At 37.3% G+C, this 20,860-nt stretch overlaps 1 protein-coding gene across 2 annotated transcripts in view; it reads right to left on the minus strand.

Annotated features, from left to right (window-relative positions):
- The window catches only part of LOC111145251 (dedicator of cytokinesis protein 10), a 294,365-nt gene that overhangs the window by 127,386 nt on the left and 146,119 nt on the right, over positions 1-20,860 (minus strand). For both annotated transcript variants that reach the window (XM_022500052.1, XM_022500044.1), the window contains exons 4-7: positions 12,049-12,131; positions 3,934-4,006; positions 3,543-3,665; positions 3,154-3,288 (exon numbers count right to left, since the gene is read on the minus strand). In XM_022500052.1, coding sequence (XP_022355760.1) covers positions 3,154-3,288; positions 3,543-3,665; positions 3,934-4,006; positions 12,049-12,131 — 414 coding nt within the window. The remainder of the gene's footprint in view (positions 1-3,153; positions 3,289-3,542; positions 3,666-3,933; positions 4,007-12,048; positions 12,132-20,860) is intronic.

Here is a 20,860-nt window from a genome sequence, read left to right on the forward strand (position 1 = left end):
AAAAAAAAGGAATAGAAACGAGGAGGTATAGAGCTGAACTCTTTAAAAGATGTAATAAATGTTCCCAAATACTTGAATGGCTCTCTCCTGGAAAATGAAGTAGGATTATTCATTTGTGCTTTAATGTGTAAAATCTACTTGAGGAATCCTCCTGGCTTACCCAAAAGAGTTCATTACTCTTATGTGCTCCTAGAACATTTAACAGAAGGTACCCTTTATAGCTTTTGTGACACTGTATAATAGTTAGGAATGAGCCAGTGTCTCTCTCTGATTATGACTTCAGCAGGGAATTCCTGATGCTTGAGCAGAGTTCCTAGTATGTCAGAGGGACTAAATAAATTTGTTGAATGAGTGAATGAATGAACAAAAAATAAATGAATAAGTAAGCATATTTAGGTAGAAATTTCAGGAAGGTGAACTGAGTTTTTCTAGGAAGGCCTTTCCACAGTTGAGTGACTATCTCTCAAAGTTGTGACCTTTATACTTAATGAAAAGACTATCACCAGCTAGATCTGACCTTCACTGCTCACTTGCTCATATCACTGACCTTGTCCCACATTTTTTCTTAAGCTCTTCTTTCCGGCATCTCTTAACTCAGGCAAAAGACCTGAAGGACACAGCATCCCATGATGGAAGCCAAGACAACTCCTCAAGTAGTAGCTGCCTATATGAAGAATTCCTGGAGCCCAGAAAGCCCAGACCAGTTTGAGCTCAACCCCCCAACACCACCTGTGCAGATGGACCTTGGAGTGACCCACAGAGTAACCAACAATTACTTTTTCCTCATTATAATATTAAAATGTATATTTACATTTACATAATTGTATTATGCATTGTAATATGTATTATGTTTTATGTAATTTTTATGTATTTTTATGTAATTGTAATATATGCATTACATATATAATATGTAATACATATTACAATTATACAATTGTATATATACAATATATAATTGTAATATGTATTAGTTACATAATGCATAATGTCATTTACATAACATACATTGTTTGTAGAGGCATGTTCCCTTATGATACTTGTATGACCTACATTGACAAGGCTCTCCTTTCTAAACATTCAGCCTAAGCTTAAATAAAGGAAACCCACTCATCCTTGCTGGGGAGTCACAACTTTGTAAGTTATTCCTCATTATGTTCAAATTTGCTGCAAATTAAGTTTCCCTTGCATCACAGCTCACCTAGTGTGTTTCTACCTGTGATTCACCAAGGAGTGAAATCACGTTAGTTTAGTTACAAGACTAAGGAAGAATGGCTGAGGACACACTCTCTCCTAGATCCTTTTTCCTTTTTACCGATGAGGAACCTGAGCTCAGAGCTTGAGTAACTTACTCAAAGCCTCCAGCAGTAAATGCTGAAACCAGGATTGGAATGCTAACCCGTGTGAACCCCAAGCTGTATTTTCTCCTAGGAGACACTCTCCAGCTCCAAGGCATCACTTAAGCAGAGACTGAACCATAGTCTAAGACAAAATGGAGAAGAGGTTCCTATAGTGAAGGTCAGATTTGAATACCAAGGTGTGAACTCAACACGGAGTTGTAGGATTCTTTGAAGAAACAATATCATATTAATATGTATCTCTGCAAGCTTAATATGTAGCCCGGGCCACAGTGATACTTCCTAAAAGATGATAATGCATTTGCTAGAGCAAGCTTTGAAGGAAAAAATAGAAAAGAAAATATTTAAATTTTATTTATTAAATTTAAAATTTTTTAGTTCAATGTCTATAAAATGTAATCATTGATCTTTAACCTACTGTTAAAGTTTTACTTGATATTTCTAAAGCCAAAGAGTTTCCTTTGTGATCAACAATGGAAAACTATCTTCACCCTCCATTAAGACCCTTATTGCCCTTTCCATATGGAAAGTTGGTGTCTGCATTAAAAGGCAATTATCTTTCACTTCCAACCTAGTGCTCAGCAACACTTAATTAATTCTTTCCTTTTAAAGTTCAGCATTATTACTTTCTGGAGGAATTCCAGATTTTAATAGATAAACCATCCAGAAAAAGGCTAGGCCTAAGAGACTAGAGAAAACTCCATTTTTGCATCTGCAGATCCAAGCGCCGATGGTATTAATCCAAGACGTAATCCCAGCTATGGAGCAAGCTATGTGAATGCCTGTGGCTTGGTGGGAAGAGAAGGATCTGCTCTTAGTGGCCTGGGACCAGAAACACAGTCCTCAAGCTCAATGAGCCAGCATCTTCCTGTGAAATTCAAGAAGAGTTTGCTATAACATTTGGTTGCTTTAATTTTTATGCAAGAAGGAATAAGGATACTTACTTCATCAGAGCAAAAAGAATAAATGAAAGCAAGATATCCCAATGAGGTCTATGGAATTATTCTGTTTTCCTTTGCCACGGTGGTCCATGTCACATTGAATACTAAGAAAGACAGTTTGAAGACCAAGAGTTCGCAGAACAGCATTGTCTATTAAAAGCACGGTGTCTTGTTTCTGAAATTATGTTCTTGGGAATCAATGTAATCCTTGTCTTTGAAGGAAACCTCCTTCAGAAGGAAGATGATGTATATGTACACTGTAAATTTACTGTCTCACTATTACCCAATAATAAAGATAGTACTTATGAAGTATAGTGAACTATATGGTTTACATATTATCTTACTGAAGTCTTTAGCTCAGTGGCTCTCTACACTGTAGCTACAGAGGTGGTCATTTCCCCCATCTTGAACACACTTGCTCTTGCCTCAGGACCTTTGCACTTGCTGCCCTGTTCATTCTTTAGTTTTCAGATCAAATAATTTCTCTTTGAAAATGTTTTTCCTCACTTCCGGAGCATTAACATTGCTTTCCAACCTTGTCATTTGTCTCTCTCCCTTCCCCAGCTCTATTTATTTACTTTATTCCAGATTTCACCAATGGATTCCATTTTGTTGATTTTTTTCTTTGCTTATTTTCTGTTTTTCTTCTTTTATTGAAAGTGAGTTTTGTGAAAGCAGAAAGTGAGGCTGCCTTAATTTCCACTGAATCCTAAGGTCTAGACCAGTTCTTGGGTCATATCAGATAGTCTGTAAACTCTTATGGAATGAATGACTGATGACTGGATGAATGCACTCTTTGATTAAAAAACCTGAGAGGGGGGGAAAAAAAACAAGGAGGAGGAGGGATTTCCACTCACCTGTACCACACCTGTACAGGAATCCAAAAAGATGCAGCCTTTGGGTTCTTTGGATATTTTTTCATCTTTGTAAAAATTCATGATGTAGGAGTTATCTGGCAACTGAGTCAGCTGGAAGTAGCGCTTTTTGAAGGACTAAATAAAGGAAAAAATACACAGAGGTAGTGCCAATTGCCGTGCACCATTTGAGAAATTAGAATTTTTCCAATTCCTTCAGGAGGGCTATGTTTCTAGGGCACTGTTCTAGAGAACAGCATCCTCCTTTCTCATAAATAAAATCTGACACGAAACATAAACCTAATGCAAATGACTCTCTTCTGTGCTGTGACCGAAGGAGGGGGTGTCAAGAAAACTGGCAGAAACAAAGATGAGTCTTGATGTTTCCTTACCCGAACAGTAACGGTATTGTTCACGGTGCTGTTGAAATTCCCCTTGTAGAGCCAACCAGACTTGAAAACTCCGGTTCCTCCCGCTCCCCCACCACCCTTAGATGATGAGTGGGAGGTGGTATCCTGGAGAAGAAGCACCATTGGCATGATTGCAATCTTATGAATCCCAGATCTTAGACCCTGCACTTAAAAATGAACCTCCTCTTTCTCTCGTTGGCTCATCTTAAATAATCATGTTCCATTTCAAAACAAATGTGACTCATTTTGATGAAAAGTCCTTATGCAAGTAGGGCTTTTATGTTAATCTGGTCAGAATGTGAAATGCTCTAGTGAAAGACAGGAACTAAATATCCTCCCATTTTAAACATTTCACTTTCAACAATGTACTTACTTCATCCTTATCAGCATCTTCATGGTCAACCTCAAAGGAATGTGAAGGAAGTTTCTCTAGTTTGTATTCTGCTCTGGTATGAAAAACAAACAAAAAACAGTTTCTGATTTGTCATTTGAGACATGGCTTTCGTTTTCCACCGTTCCCTAGGTAACAACTCTTGCGCTTTTTAAGTAAAATAATGTAATCAAGTGAGGGCCCTATTTCCTTTGGAAGTATTAACGTTCCCCTACACCATTACATCTTATCTCTGGCAAAGAAATCTCTTATTTTCAAACCACGGAGTTACTATTTATTCAGATTGACACATATCTTCTTGAAGGAGACGAAGGCGAGCAGGACAGTTTTAAAGGTTTAGTGGTTTCCATTTTTCTTCGTCCACATTCTGCAGTGGAATATGAAGTAGCGATGTTTTCATTTCCGTTTTGCTTTCTATGACGGGCCCTTAAGGGTATGGAGATGGACATTTGAAAAACCACGTTCCTGAGAACCAGTCTGTGCTCCGGCCACTAGGGTGCGCTGTTCTCCTAACCGAGGTCTCCACCAAAGAACACCTTCCCCTAACTTCGTGGAATTGTGTTCACAATTGTGAAGACAATAGTGTTCATTTCCTTGGTGCATTTCCTTGGCAGCACTGGAAGGCTGACCAGCCCACAGCAGCAAGAGTGTGCACCTGGTACTATAAATGGTGAAACAGGACAAAAATAAACTTCCCTTGGCTTGATTCTATTTCACAACTCAGGGCTGAATGAAGGAGTGATCAATAGTATCCAAGGTTCCAGCGCTCCTTAACACCTAGCTAGAAAACCCTACATGCAGAATTTGCGTGGAACGCTTCTTTTCTTCAGGGTGATTTATACTGTGTAGAAGCAACCTCAGAATCTATTGAGAAAAAAATCCCAGGGGTGCTCATTCAGTTATTCCTATCACAAATATTTTCCTATGTTGATGGTATTCTAGATAGAAAGGGGCATGACCAATGAGTCTTTATTAAAGCATGCATAAAATTACCAGACTGGATTCATACAGGGATTCAACGCATTCAGACGGGTCCAAAATATTCTTTACCTTCCCTGTGAAAGACCTGAACATGTCCATTCCCGGCTCACAGCTGGGCAAGGTGGAGCAAAGAAAGAACACTGACCTCATTATTAAAATTGGAAAAGCATGAGATAAGAGCCACAGTCTCTCTCCCTGACAAGAGCCTTTTTTCCAAGTGTGGTAAAAAAATACATAATAGGAAAATTACGATTTTAACTATGTTTAGTGTCCAGTTCAATGGCACTAAGTACATTCACATTATTGTGCCACCCTCACCACAGCCCACCTGTAGACCTTTCTCATTCCCAAAGTGATACTGTATCTGTTAAGCAACAGCTCTGCATCTCTCCCTTCCCCCACCCCTGGTAACTACTGTTCTACTTTCTGTCTCTATGTATTTGACTACTCTGGGTACCTCATGCAAGTGGAATCATCCCATATGTGTCAGTATATGTCTGGCTTATTTCACTTACTGTAAAATGTTTTCAAGGTTCATTCATGTTATGGCATGTATCAGGATTTCATTCCTTTTTAAGGCTAAATAATATTCCACTGTAGTCTAAAAAGTGTTCATGCCCCCAAAGTGGTTTCCACAAAGGCATCCCAGACTCTACAAATGAGGACTCTCTTCCTCTAGATGCCAGACACACATCTGTTGTGATGCTTACCCAAATCTGTTACTTGCACACCTGTCTTACCCTCCACCAGATTACATGTTTCTGCTTTTTTAAAAAAAGATTTATTTAATTAATTTAGAGAGAGAGTTGAAAGTGCATGGTTGGGAGGGGCAGAGGGAGAGGGGGAGAGAGAAGCTCAAACAGACTCCCCACTGAGCTTGGAGCCCTACACGGGGCTAGATCTAATGACCTTGAGATCAAGACCCTGAGATCAGGACCTGAGCCAAAACCAACAGCTGGACTCTTAATGGACTGAGCCACCCAGGCATGCCAGATGACATGTTTCTTTCTTTTTTTTTTTTTTTTAAGATTTTTACTTATTTATTTGATAGAGATCACAAGTAGGCAGAGAGGCAGGCAGAGAGAGAGGAGGAAGCAGGCAGATGACATGTTTCTTAAAGCCAGGGACTTCGCTGAAGTCCCACTTACACCTCCCCCGGCTTTGTCTTTTCCTTCTGTAGAGAAGCTCAATACACATTTTGCTGATTGCATCACAATAGGCAAGGTGAACAAGGAGATGACATAGTGAAAGAATACAAAATGGTAGCATTTAAAACTGTTCTTTGAAAGCATTTTGGTGATGCTAAAACACATTTTTTGGCGATCGATATCCTAAGATGCACCTCTAATGTGTTAAACAGGTTTCTAAAAATGGTCTTATTACTATTGTGAATTTATCTCATAAATTCAAATTAATGTAAGTTACTTGCTGCCAAAATGAATAACTAAGAAAAATAAAGCTATTCTGGGGTATATAGTTGTTGGCATTGGGTATTAAAGATGTTATCTGGGGTCTCTCTTCAGCCCTAGTCCTGATTTATTTATCTATTTTGTTTGGGTTGTGCAGTCTTGATATGAAATTCCAAGGCCCATAGGTAAGTAGTTGTAAATGGAAACAGGCTTATTTAAAAACCAGAAGCTTGAAAGAACGGTGGTAGGGAATGTGTATTCTAAGATTATCTCCACCATAGTTTCTGGCACATGGTAGGCATGTAATAAATGTCTGTTCATTGATGTATATTAACTTTACTCAAATGGGTGTGCATTATTCCAAATTCCAGAAACATATTCATATATACTAATATAACGTTCTTCATCCATGACTTATCTGCAAGTTCAAAAAAGCTCAAAAATTTCTAAGATAACAGAACATTTGTACTGAAGTCTAAATATGTACCAAACAGCATATTGCTTTTTATTAAACTATATATGTGTGTAATCAGACATTTGTAAACAAATGCCAGAACTCCACAGTCTAGTCTAGTCTCACTGTTGTACTGAGAAGAAAGCAAAATCTGTAACAGCTACTCACATAAACACACAGTGCAAGAGGTGGGACTAGAAGCCCTATTTCCAAAATGCTACTTCCTGTATGTAGGATAAATTAATCCAAACCAGCTTTAATAAGCATATTAAGCAAGACTGTAGCCATTGTTCTCTTCCAAAGGATGCTGGTGTACCTGCACTCCTTTCCCTTTCTTACAGAGCCTTAGAGATACTCAAGCATAACTGTGCCCATTGCCCTTAATGTTAACTTGTTCTGCCTCTTTGGGTTAGGGTCAAGTTTATGTGAAGGCAGACCCAGTAGCAGAGGAGAGTGTTATTTTAAGACCAGTGGGAAATTTGTCCTGTTGTACCCCAAAATATCCCTTTTCTCCTTAACAATATCTTGACATTCCTGAACAAAGAGTAGTTCCTTTCACTTTGGCAAAATAAAGTCCCTAAACACAACTCTTCCCTATTTCTCTCAATCCACAAGACGCAACACATTGCTTGAGATTCAGAGCAGATTCATAAGGTTGATTTCAGAACAATTACTCCAAGTAATCTGTCTGCAGAGAAGAGAACATGAATGTTCCAGGATTCTTAAAATAATGGCAGGACAGTGAAGAGAGTATTAAGAAAACATCCCAAGGAAACATAAAGGAAAGTGCAGGGAAAACAGGAAGAGGTATCAAAGACAAACTTGAATGTGGAATGTCGACACTGAGCTCAGGGGTGGTCCTATGCTATATGCTCATTATTTCTTATTAGTCTCCCTTTGACCTTGACACTATGCTCTCTCTTTCTGAACTTCATATTCTGCCTTCTTCTGCCAGCGTGATGTACCCATTCTTTTCTTTCTTACAAAACACCAATTGGCATTTATTTATAAATATATTTATTTAATTTGGCATTTATTCTTGGTAACTGTGGATCACAATAGTGGCCATGTTCCTCAGTGATTGATCCATCGATCTACCGACCTAACTACCTGTCTCACATTTTATTTGTCCATTCATCCATTGATGGATCTTAAGGCTGTTTCTATGTCTTGGCTATTGTAAATAATGCTGTAGTGAACATGGGGGTGCACCTATCTTTTTGAATTAGTGTTTTTATTTTCTTTGGATAAATACCCAGAAGTGGAGTTACTATGTCATATGGTAGTTCTATTTTTAAATATTTTAGGGACCTCCACGCTGTTTTGCGTATGGCTACACCAGTTTACATTCCCACCAATAGTTCATGAGGGTTCCCTTTTTGACACATCCTCATTATAACTTGTTATTTCTTGCCTTTTTGATACTAGCCACTCTAATAGATATGGGGTGATATTTCACTGTGGTTTTGATTTGTATTTTCCTGATGATTACTTGAGTTTCCTAATGATGAGTACTCTATATGTACAGGTTGGCCACTGTCTGTCTTCCTTGGAAAAAGGTCTATTCATGTCCTCTGCTCGTCTTTTAGTTGGATTATTTTATTTTTTGCTATTGAGTTGTATGAGTTTTCTGTATATTTTGGATATTAATCCCTTATCTGATACATGATTTGCAAATATGTTCTCCCATTCAGTAGATTGCCTTTTCATTATGCTGATGGTCTCCATTGCTATGACTTTTTTTAAAAGTTATTTTTATTGACATATAACGTATTATTTGCCCCAGAGGTACAGGTCTGTAAATCATCAGGCTGCTGTGAAGTTTTTGAGTTTGATGTAGTCCCAAATGTTTATTTTTGCTTGAATGCAGTCAGATTAAAAAAACTCCTTGTCAAGATGGATGTCAAGGAGCTTACCACCTATATTTTCTTTTTCTTTTTCTTTTTTTAAAGATTTTATCCATTTATTTGACAGACAGAGATCACAAGTAGGCAGAGAAGCAGGCAGAGAGAGAGAGGAGGAAGCAGGCTCCCTGCTGAGCAGAAGGACTGATGCGGGGCTTGATCCCAGGACCCTGGGATCATGACCTGAGTCAAAGGCAGAGGCTTTAACCCACTGAGCCACCCAGGCACCCCCCATTTATATTTTCTTCTAGGAGTTTTATGGTTTTAGGTCTTATATTCAAGTCTTTAATCCATTTTGAGTTCATTTTTGTGGATAGTGTCAGATAGGGCCTGGTTCCATTTTTTGGTATGTGTCTGTCCAGTTTTCCCAGCACCATTTATTGAAGGATTGTCCCTTCCACATGGTATATTCATGGCTCCTCTGACATCGTGTATTTTTTTTTCTTTCTTGTCTCCTGCAAATCCCAAATTCAGTGCTGATTTTTTTGTGTGAAGGCTTACATTTTACACTCTAGCCTGAAATAATATTTCTCTCCAGTATCTTCCTATGAACAGACACTTAAAAAAGCGAGGTTCTTAAGAATTAATAATAACACAATTTCAAGTTTAAAGAATAAAAATTAGGGATATAAACACATGCTTCTCTTTTTACTCTGCCATAATTGCAAGTTTTTATTTTGGAGCCTCAGCAACCCATAAAAAGAAACGATCAGTTTAAACTGGTAGCAGACATAGGAGAATTCTCCTAATCTAGGAGGCATGAATGTGATTTACTTCTAGTAGCCTCCGAAGGCCAAGTAAATTATCTGTTTCCACTACTGACCTAAATATGTGTAGTCCTTGATGGGGAGCGCTTAGGCTTTGTAAAATCATTTTGAAAATAATTTTTCTATTCAGTGTTACAGTCTTCATCATTTCAGGGGAGGTGTGAGGATAATATTCTGGAACTTCTTATTTTCAGTTTGAATACACATAGTTCATTAAAATCTCTTACTTTGTGGCAGTATTATTCTTCCCCTTCTTGGTATCGACTTCCACTTCCTTTAGTCAATTAAGGGAAATTCTCAACAGTATTTCGGTTATGTTTGTCTCATTTCTCCTGAGGTTTCTTCTCATGCTCCATGAGAATTCTAATTCGACGATGATATCTAGGCTGTGTTGTCACAGGAGGTATTTCTTCTGTTGTTTTAATAGAGGATGAATACCACGAAGGTGGAATCTTTCATTTATTTATTTTGCTTGAGATCATCATGGACATAAAAGGTGTGTGGGGACAAAGCCACTGAAGATTTCACCAAACCTTGATCCCAGAGTCCTGGGATCAAGCTCGGCATCAAGCTCCTTGCTCAATAGGGAGCCTCCTTCTCCCTCTCTCACTACCCCCCTGCTTATGCTTTCTCTGTCAAATACACAAATGAATTCTTAACAACAACAACAACAACAACAACACAACAACGATTTCAATAGTCCTGAAGTCAGCAGGAAGGCATATACTTGGGAGGGCAGCAAAATGTCACTTACTACAGTCTCTTAATTCATATAAGGTCCTCCAACCACTTGGACACAGCTTCTAAGCTGTAACCACTTCTCAGGAACAGTTTTTAGAAAGAGGAAGTCTCGATGTTAAAAAATGCTTTGCTTTTCAGTTATGCCTACAAAAAGTGTGTGACTAACGTGCAGACATTCCAAATACAGTAATTACTCAGGAAAACCTAGCATGTGGTGGGACCTTCCCAACATGAAGTTAGAGGAAGTTATCTATCAGGAGCAACCTGAATTTAATTTAATATTCACTGGTTTGCAAAAAAAGATTTTGCTGTTTTGGAGGAACACTGTTTTGCTCTTAGTAATGCAATTGAAAAATAAATGGCCCCTTTCCCCTCCGCCTTTTTTTTTTTTTCTTTTTGTATACTCACTGCTACAATCCCATTTTCCTTAGAGTAGCTCAGGTGATATTTTAAAGAAGGAAACTGGATCGCATCACACTAGGTTAAAATTTCCGCAGGCTTCTGTTGTGTTGAGAGTGAATCCAAGCTCATTTCTGGGGCCTTCCACCTCCCTCGTGTCCTTCCATGGTTTCATATTACTCCAGCTTTTCTAACCATCAGTTCCAGCCTCCCCATTCTGCTCAGGAGACCATGCTGGTTCCCAAGCCAGGGTGCCCACTCTTCTTGCTCTTCCCTCTGGGACTTCTTTCCAAGATCGTGTGCTGGTAGCTCCTGTTCCTTCATATTTGAGCTCAGGTAGCACCTTCTCTGAGCTATTCCATGTAGCTCCTTCAAATTCTGTATTCAGGAGTTGAGAACAGACTTTCCAAGTATCCAAGTCTGGAACAGTTGTTTCTGGGGGCAGAGGAAATCTGGGCCAATACTGCCCAAATCTAAACCGTGTGTCCACTAGAAAGTTAGATGTAATGTGTATCTTCTCGACATATCCACTTGAGGGAAGGGCTAATAACAACCTCCCTTTTGACTAAGTGTTTTTCTGGATTATTTGCATCATTGTAGTTGGATGATCCAATGCATTAGGGGATTCCGATTCATTGCAGTTCTTTCATTTAAGCTACTCCAATCCCAGACAGGAATGTTGTATTTCAAAATTTGCCTTTCACTTAGTTTATATATCCAATAAGTAGATATTGCACACTGACCATGGGCCAGGAATTCTCTCAGCCTGTAGGGGATTCTGCAAAGAAAAGTCCCTGCCCTTTGGGGATTTTTGCTTTACCAGGGGACAAAGAACCTGAACAAATGACTACTTTAGTTCAGGAGTAGGTCAGGCAAGCTTGTCCATGAAGGTGACATTTGAACAGGTGCAAAACAAAGACATCTTCTCCTAAACACTTTCTTTCCCCAGAATACAGAAAAAAAAATAACTATTTATTTTCCCTTTTTGCTGTTCTTAAACATATATCACTTCTGTGGAAGTTGTTTATTTTCATGACTTTTGATATCACAGCATGAAAACACATGAAACCAGTGGCAAATCTGAACGCTAAATACAGAATATAGTCAGAAAAATGTTTTGGTCCAAGCTGTTCTTTTCTAGTCCTGTTACATCTGCTATTGAAAAGACAGCTCACAAAAGAGTGATATAATGATGCTTTAAGACTTTGTTTAAAAATTAAATAAGAATAATTTCTATCTCACAATTAATTCTGTGCATATACAACACAATGTTTGTATGTTGTTGAATAAAATGTTCTATCGTGACAATTATTTTTAAATTTTATGAAATATACCTGGACACTAGATTAACACACATGTATTTGTAAACAATGGTAGAACTTAAGCAGAAATCACATTTTGTATATGGAAACACCCAAGGAATACTCTTGATAGGTTCTTACCGGGGTAACTGTCGGATGTCTCCAGAGTACTGTTCATATTTGTAGTTGACCACATACCATTGGGAACTATAAAATTTACAAGCCTGAAAGAAAAAAAAAAATGACAATTAAAAATTATCATTAAAAAGTTCAGCAGCCCTGGCAAAAAGCGCAGCGAATACAGTTCTCGTAATCTCTGGGGTAGTACTAAGGTGACTATGTCAGCAATTTTAAGGTAGGTAAGGGGCTTGCTCACTATAACCATTTCGTATTTTTAGGTGAAACAGAACTCGGACCTTTCCCAGACTCTTGGAGGAGGAACTATTGAACATATTTATTCTATTTTACGCCATCAAGGAAAGCTTAATTTAATCACCCAATGAATCATCCCAGATACATTGCTAACCTCAAGTACTGTCATCTTTTAGCTTTCCTTAGCAACCTCCCATTATTTAATAGTTCTTAGTGATAGAAGATATTATTTCTATGTAATATTTTCATCGTACTTTTAGGCCATTTCTGCCCATTCTTGCGTCAGGAACTTATTTTTTCTCTTCTCTGCGTCAGCGGTGTTGTCAATTTGAAATCAGTTTTTCAGTTTTACCTCAATGTTTTCTCAGGGCTGGCCTTCTCCGTGATTACTCATTGATTTTTATAAATATATATGAATAAAAGAAGATCAAAACTTGATATGTAAATGGATGATTTTCCAGTACTTACCGATGGCAAATATTTCCCAAACACCTACCGTGCACCTAGCAATGTACTGACCATAGTAATGGGGGTTACACTAGGTGTCTTTTTTTGTTTTTTTTTTGTTTTTGTTTTGTTTTGTTTTGTTTTTTTTTAGAGCATGCTTGAGGTGGAGAGGTAAAGGGGGAGGTGAGGGGTAGAGGGGTGGGAGGGTCAGAGGGAGAGGTAGGTAGAGAATCTTAAGCACACTCCACACCCAGCATGGAGCCCCAGGTGGGGCTGGATCTCATGACCCTATAATCATGACCTGAACTGGAATCAAGAATCAGATCCTTAAGCCACTGAGCCACCCAGGCACCCCTCCCTAGGTGGCTTTTAAGATTCCTTTTGATTCTAAAACTACATGAACCTGAGGATTCAGCAGCTGACATGAAGATTACAACGAGATCTTGTCTCCTCTAGTGGAGAAAATGAGGAGCAATGTTTCTGCAATGTGAGAAATAAAGATCTATGGTTCTTGGGGCCCAGGAAGGGGACAGACAAGGAGTTCTGTATGAGAGAAAGCACTTGGGGTGTGGAAGTGCCACAAGCTAGGGAAACACTGGCACTGTCTTTGTAGAAACAGAAAGTGGGAGAGAAGGGCCCTCAAGTTTCGGCAGAAAGGCTGATGGAGAGCACTAGGTTCAGGCAACTGGCTCAAGACGCAGAGAGAGGCAGGGCGAGGGGAGAGTAGTTGGGTGTCCTCAGCAGCTCTGGACTTCTCTGGCCTTGAACTTTCTCGGTGCCATGACTTTATTTGTTCCGGGAAGCACCCGCAAATGGGGGATAGGGGCTAAACAAGGCGTGAGCCTGGGACCAAGACTGGAGTAGGAGAACGTTGGCAGAGAGTAGTGGAGAAAAGCGGCAAGACAAATGAACGTGGATAACTGCAAGGGTAATTCAGGAGATGGGGGTGGAGGAGGAGAAAGGGAACATTTAGCTAAACCTATTTAGCTAAAATGAAATCACTTAACTTGCAATTCCTGAGCCAATTCTGCAAATCGCATGTTTCTGGAAATAAGAGGAAAATTAAGCCCTGATAGGCTCCTTGGCTAAGAAGTTCCATCTTCATTTCAGATAAAGATGCCAAGAATTCAGGCAAGGAGCATATGGGCATGAGGCATCCCAAGGCCATGGGACAGAGCATTCATGATCACAGTTCTTTTTCCTCTTACTTCTTTTTCCCTATTCCTGGCGATAGCTCTCAAATGCAATGAAATATATATATATACATATATATATATATTTTTTAAAGATTTATTTATTTATTTATTTCACAGAGAGAGTTCACAAGCAGGCAGAGAGGCAGGCAGACAGAGAAGAGGAAGCAGGCTCCCTGCTGAGCAGAGAGCCCGATGCAGGGCTCGATCCCAGGACCCTGAGATCATGACCTGAGCTGAAGGCAGCGGCTTAACCCACTGAGCCACCCAGGCGCCCCGCAACGAAATATATTTAGAAACGGAAAATAAAAAGCATAAAACCTACTCCCTTTTTGCATTCCCTTTCAAACTTTTTTTCTGGTACATAGTTTTACCTGGCCCCCCTCTGAGTGTATATTTGAACTTGAATGTTGTTTTTTAAAATTCACTTAATGGCATATTCTATATATTTTTACATTGGCTTTCTAAATTTTATGACCATTTTAAATAAGTATAATAAAATATCATATCCAAATTTACTAATCCAGTCTCCTAGTTTGGGAGGTCATTCATTCATTCAACAAACATCACTGAACCCTTACTGGGCTGTTCCATGTGATGTGAATACATCAGCAAACAAAGGACAAAAATGCATGCTCTTTTGAAACTTATGCCCTTGTGAAGAGCTGGCCAATAAACACAAAATAAGTAAATTGTGTATATGTTGGAAAATGGTAACTGTCATGTGAAAAAAAGCAGAAGAGGGGTATAGATAGAGTTGGGGAAGGGGGACAATTTAATAGAAGCTTAGGGTGCGTACTGTGGAGATGCTAACATTTGAGGAAAGACTTCTAAAACAGGACAGAGTGAGATGGTTATTATAGCTCTACAAATTTTGTGCCATTGTAGAAAATATGAGTTTTTTTTTATTAAAAATGAGTCTTTTATAAAAAATGAAAATTAAAAAAAAACACATGGTATTCAGAGTGTTTGTTCATGCCATTGGTCTTCCCATCCTCCCCCAAGCCTGACCCATTTGTGGTTATTTTCTTAGGATAGAGTGCTCAAAGTATTTTAAGGATTCTTGGTAAAAACAAACAAACGAACAAACCTGCCCAAACAAAGTGCATTTGTTATAAGAAAAAGGCAAATTGATGGTACAGCTCTGAACCGGGATTTACATAGCTTTCTTTTTGTACTGGAACTAATCTACTAATATTGACTTTCAACGTGACTTTTGGTCAAATCATTTCATTTATTAGGATCTCAGATTTAGCTAGTGAACAACCAGAATATTAGATTGGATTGAGAAATCTCTGTCCCATAATATCCGTCTCTACCCTCCTTAATTAGAAGGTTTTAATGGGACAAAGATGCACTGGTTTACTCATTACCCTTTCTTGCTACTGAAAGTATCTATGTTTAGCTCCCATAAACATGTATATTTCATGCGTATTTCACGTGATAATGTGTCACAATGATACACAATGTGTCACAGGCTTAACTGAATCTGAGATATGTACGTCCTGAATCCCACAGACCCAAAATGAATGTGGAGCTTTCTTATATTACTACAGTAGCAAAGAAGTACTTGTTTTCTGGTTTGGAGTGGCACCCAATTGTTAGATTCCACACTATTAGGTGCTTTACATAGGATTTTTTTTTTTAAGACTTTATTTATTTATTTGACAGACAGAGATCACAAGTAGGCAGAGAGGCAGGCAGAGAGAGAGGAGGAAGCAGGCTCCCGGCTGAGCAGGGAGCCCGATGTGGGGCTCGATCCCAGGACCTGGGATCATGATCTGAGCCAAAGGCAGAGGCTCTAACCCACTGAGCCACCCAGGTGCCCCTTTACATAGGATATTAGTGAGAACGCTATGAGATTTTATGTCTGTTTTATAAATCACAGAGGCAAGGAGAGGCTCAGATCATTGCCAAAGGTCCTACACATGATAGAATTGTACGCACATCTGGACCATCATTCCAGATGTTTGTGTGGCATTTTTGCTTCTGTCTTGGAGTCAGACAGACGTGGTTTTGCATTTTGGTGTTAGCTGTGGGATTTCAATTAAGTAACTTAGTATCTCTAAATTTTTTTATCTGCCTAAATAATACCAACTTCATAAGGATCTAATAAGATACTTCCCATAAAGCATCTAACATAGGGTAAGTACTTAATAAATACTTGCTTTGAAAATAACCAGTTTTTCCAGCATGTTTGACTCAGTGTATAATTCACATTCACAACAGTTGATAAAGCATCTAGTTTTTCTTGATTTATGATGTACAGTTTTGGCGAGATATATTAGCTCTGATTATCAAAGAAGTCTGCTTTAACCAAATTCCTTCTGAATTTATTTGCTATGTTTCACATATCTCATGGTGGGCAGATGAAGATTGGGAGGGGGTGGATTAGATGATCCTTAAAAATCCTTCTAATTCTGTGATTTCTTGGATTCTGAGACAGCTAGTGCATTTTACAAACACATAAATGTTTCTCCTGCATAGTAATGGCATTTTGGAAATGTTATGCATAGAAAATTATTCTCTATTCTTTGTTCCAGCCCAAACAGTCATTCTCATTAAGAACTATTTTAATCATGACTACAACTCCTCTTTGTCCAAAAACTAAGCTGAAAGGACCTGTTGCAAATTCAAAGTTCCAGGCTACCACTCTGCTTGTTACAGCAAGTGTTCCATTTCCCCTTTACTAACTCCCTAGCCCACGACACGGGTTTCAAAATGCCAACTCCTTGTCCTTGCAGGCTGCCACCACCTACTTCAAAGAGGAAGACTGAATATCCAGCAAAAGTGTGCTGAGCTGGTAAATTTTTCTAAACAGCAATGCCCCAATTCACATTTTATTAATTTATTATGTTTGCCTGTTCAGCTTTTATGCTTGCTATCTCTGCTGTTATGTGTTCAGATACAAAAAAGCTGAGCAAGGTCAACATGCTCGAAGGCTTTTATACCATTAGGATAATGCTTCCTAAAGTGCATCATGTTCATTAATTATTAGGGATTGTTAATTAAAATGCAGATTCCTGGGTCCCACATGAGATCCACTGAATCATACTCTTCATGAGGCCCCAAAATCCATCATTCCACTGGAGTGGCGATGGGGTCCTTGTGCTGGTTGTCTGTGAACTGAAACTATCAGGGTCCTGACTTTATACTGTGAGCTCTAGTAATTGAGGTTACTCTCCAACTGAAAGACCAGGGGACGTATCATCTCTAGCATGGCATTTTTATTTATAGTGGACATTCAATATTTGTTTGAACGAATGTATTACCTATATCCTTTTTTCTTTTAGAAATAACTAAACATGACACTGTGAAAGTTCTAAATCTAAATACTTTAGAAAAGATTGGGCAATTGTAAAGGACACCTTAAAATACTAGAAAGAAAATATTTCAATTTTTCCTTTCTTCTTCTCTTTAGAGAATCATCAGAATCAATTCAAATCATGTTACTTACCTCAAATAGCAATTTGGGTTTGGCAACGTAATTTGTCCATCTCTTAAAAGGACTGATTATTAGATTCTGGCTACAGAGGAATAAGCAGGTAATAAATGGCTTTTCAGATGCAGAATTCTTTTTCTTTCTGGATATAGAGGTTTATTTAATCACATGGCCAGTTTCTTGCCAGAAAGATGTATGTAACCACAAAAAGTGTTAGTTTTGACCCTGAGTCACCACTGGGATTAATTCTGTATTTGTAAAATGATGGTGGTAATTTCACATTCATGCCAGTCTTTATTAAATTTAGAAGTAATTATGCCTATTGTATAAATGTGGAAAATGTAACATCATGAAATTATGTGAATTTAGGCAAATTATGTACTGAAAGAGTGGCTGGATAATTTATTGTCCACACTGAGACACTACAAAATGAGAGAAAGGGCTATTAGTCAGGCTCACAGGTAGAACATGAGACTATTCCTGCAACCAGGACATGGGGTCATTCAATATGTTGATATTTTAGAGAAAAAGAGAAAAGGCACTGAAAGTTTTTTTTTTTCTTCTTTAATTGGATCACATCTATGTATTCCTTTAAGAGGAAATAATTAATTTTTGCTGTACAAAAATAAGTGGAACACAATGATTTTTTTTTAACACTTATACTACAGTCTTGGGAAAGAAGGAAAAATGTCTGGACAAAAATAAGCAATGTAAATATAGATATGACTCAGTTTCAGAAATCATGGTACAATCCAAACAATAATGGGTTTTGGGTCTGGATTTTAAAAATATTGCTTGATATTTATATCCATAGTAACATAGATAGTGTTACTATGGATATAAATATACATGTACAATGTAAAACAGAATGTCCTATCAAATGCCAACCATAAATGAGAATCATTTCTCAGCTATTTTGTTACTTTGAATTATAGAGCAGCCTAAATTGTTATCTAAATTGGGAACGAATCAAAATACTTGGTTTGTTTTTTTAAACTGTGTTGTATTAAGGCAGTTGAGCAAACTGTAAAATTGGACTTTCATAAATCATACCTATGCCTGAACTGGGAACGTACATTCTAATTTCCCAGCTAGATCTCACAAGAAATTTGTCAAGACATGAATAATGGATAGTACTAAAAACCTTTGTAATATTATGATCAGAATCATTCTTTTCATGTAAGGCATAAAATCTGGGTTGTAATTCAATGTGATTGAAATTTTTAGATTCAAACTTAAAATGGGTTCATTTTAAACATTTTTATATGCCAGGGTTCCAGACTTGTACTTCGGTGTTTCCATCCACTTGTCACTAAACGTTGTGGGATGATTTTTATTGTAGAAGAGGAAGCCAATTTAGAACCAGGAGAGTTTTGCATATTTGGAAGCTAGACTATTATTCTAGGGATTTTGGTGATGAGACAATAAGACAATAAATTTCTTCAAGGTCTTTAATGTGAAACCCAAAACTTATTTTGTTTTCATCAGGATTTTCTATACATTTTATCCCAATGCTACTAAAAAATAAATGCATTTGAATTTACCTTTATCAACTTTTGCATGTTTATTATCTTTAGTTTTATCCATGTAGTGTAAAAAAGAAAATGGGTGATCCATTTTGTCCTGGCCATGACAGAAACAAAAGTATTATACATAAATAAGATTAGGTCCAATATATGACAGTAATAGATTTTGATCTCATTTTCCCATTACTTGAAGTTGCAAAATAAATATAGCTTAACTTGTAAATTCACTTTTAAAAGGCAAACACAAAATAAAAAGTCCCGTAACCTCCAACAAAGACTTACAGTGAACTAAGGACCCCATTCTTCAATACAGAAACAAAATTTTTTCTATTCATACTAATTTTATTAAGAAAGGATTATGGGAGTGCCTGGGTGGCTCAGTCGTTAGGCATCTTCCTTTAGCTCAGGTCATGATCCCAGGGTCCTGGGATAGAGCCCCACATCGGGCTCCCTGCTTGGCAGGGAGCCTGCTTCTCCCTCTCCCACTCCCTCTGCTTGTATTCCCTCTCTTGCTGTCTCTCTCTTTATCATATAAATAAATAAAATCTTTAACGGAAAAAAAGGATTATGGTTTTTTTCTAATCTGGAGATTTTTTTTTTTTAAAGTTACATTTTCCCTGATAGTTTTCAGTAATTAAAACTGTGGAGGTAGTTCTGATGCTTTATCAAAGGCGTTGGTTCAACAGTGAGGAAATCATGCTTACTGTGCTCTGGCGGAAAGTGAATGAACGCATTAGAATGGTTCCCTTTGCTGCCTAATGATTCAGAATCAGAAAACGGCATTCATTTTTACTTAATTTGTACACGGAAAAAAAAAAAGCCCCAAATCATTATTGAAACACTTATTCTTATTTTGGGGTAAGTTTGAGTTCATCTTATCCTACATATGAGATTCAAACAGTTTGCGTAAAGTACAAAGGCACTTTGACTAAAAGAATGGTTTCTTTATCAATGCCCATAACATGCAGTTAAAATTAAACGTGAAGCACATAAAATTATTTTAATTATAAAAGCGAGAAATGGAATTCCTCATTTTCTTGAAACAGGATACATTTCATTCTAGTTAGATATGTTTCTTTTAGTTAACAAAAAATGGGCAGCATAAATTACATTTTTTTTTTTTTAGATTTTATTTATTTATTTGACAGACAGAGATCACAAGTAGGCAGAGAGGCAGGCAGAGAGAGAGAGGAGGAAGCAGGCTCCCTGCAGAGCAGAGAGCCTGATGTGGGGCTCGATCCCAGGACCCTGGGATCAAGACCTGAGCCGAAGGCAGAGGCTTAACCCACTGAGCCACCCAGGCGCCCCATAAATTACATTTTAAATCATAGCCAATCCAACTCTCCCCATAATTTTCTTTCCCATGTTTGGGATCCAAATTCTTTAATAACTCCTTTACTTCTCAATAGGATGCAGCTTCTACCTTTAATATTTATAATTTTATCTTGAATTAGTTGAGTGCTATCTATCTGGGTCCCAACGATGGAAAAGGAAGAGAGGCGCCTCAGAGGAAGAAATTTCTTTTTTGATATTATATTCATTTGATCGTATTATTTTTTAATTATAAAATTATAATTTATAATATAAATTTATTTTTAATTTTAATTTATAAATTAATTTATAAAATTAAATTTTAAATAGGTAAATTAATTTATATTTTAATATTTATATTTTATATTTATATAAATTATATTTATAATTTATAAATAAATTTATATTTAATTTATAATTTATTATTAAATAAATAAATTAACTTATATAAATTTAATTTTAACAGATATAGTAAATATAATTTATAATATAAATTATAAATTATAATTATAAATTTACAATTTAATTATAAAATTATAAAATTTAAAAATATATAATTTTTAATTATAAATTTTTTTTTAATTTTATTTTTTATAAACATATAATATCTTTTTATCCCCAGGGGTACAGGTCTGTGAATCGCCAGGTTTACACACTTCACT

Source organism: Enhydra lutris, unplaced genomic scaffold, assembly GCF_002288905.1.
Source record: "Enhydra lutris kenyoni isolate GAN:26980312 unplaced genomic scaffold, ASM228890v2 scaffoldscaffold1, whole genome shotgun sequence".
Lineage (NCBI taxonomy): Eukaryota > Metazoa > Chordata > Mammalia > Carnivora > Mustelidae > Enhydra > Enhydra lutris.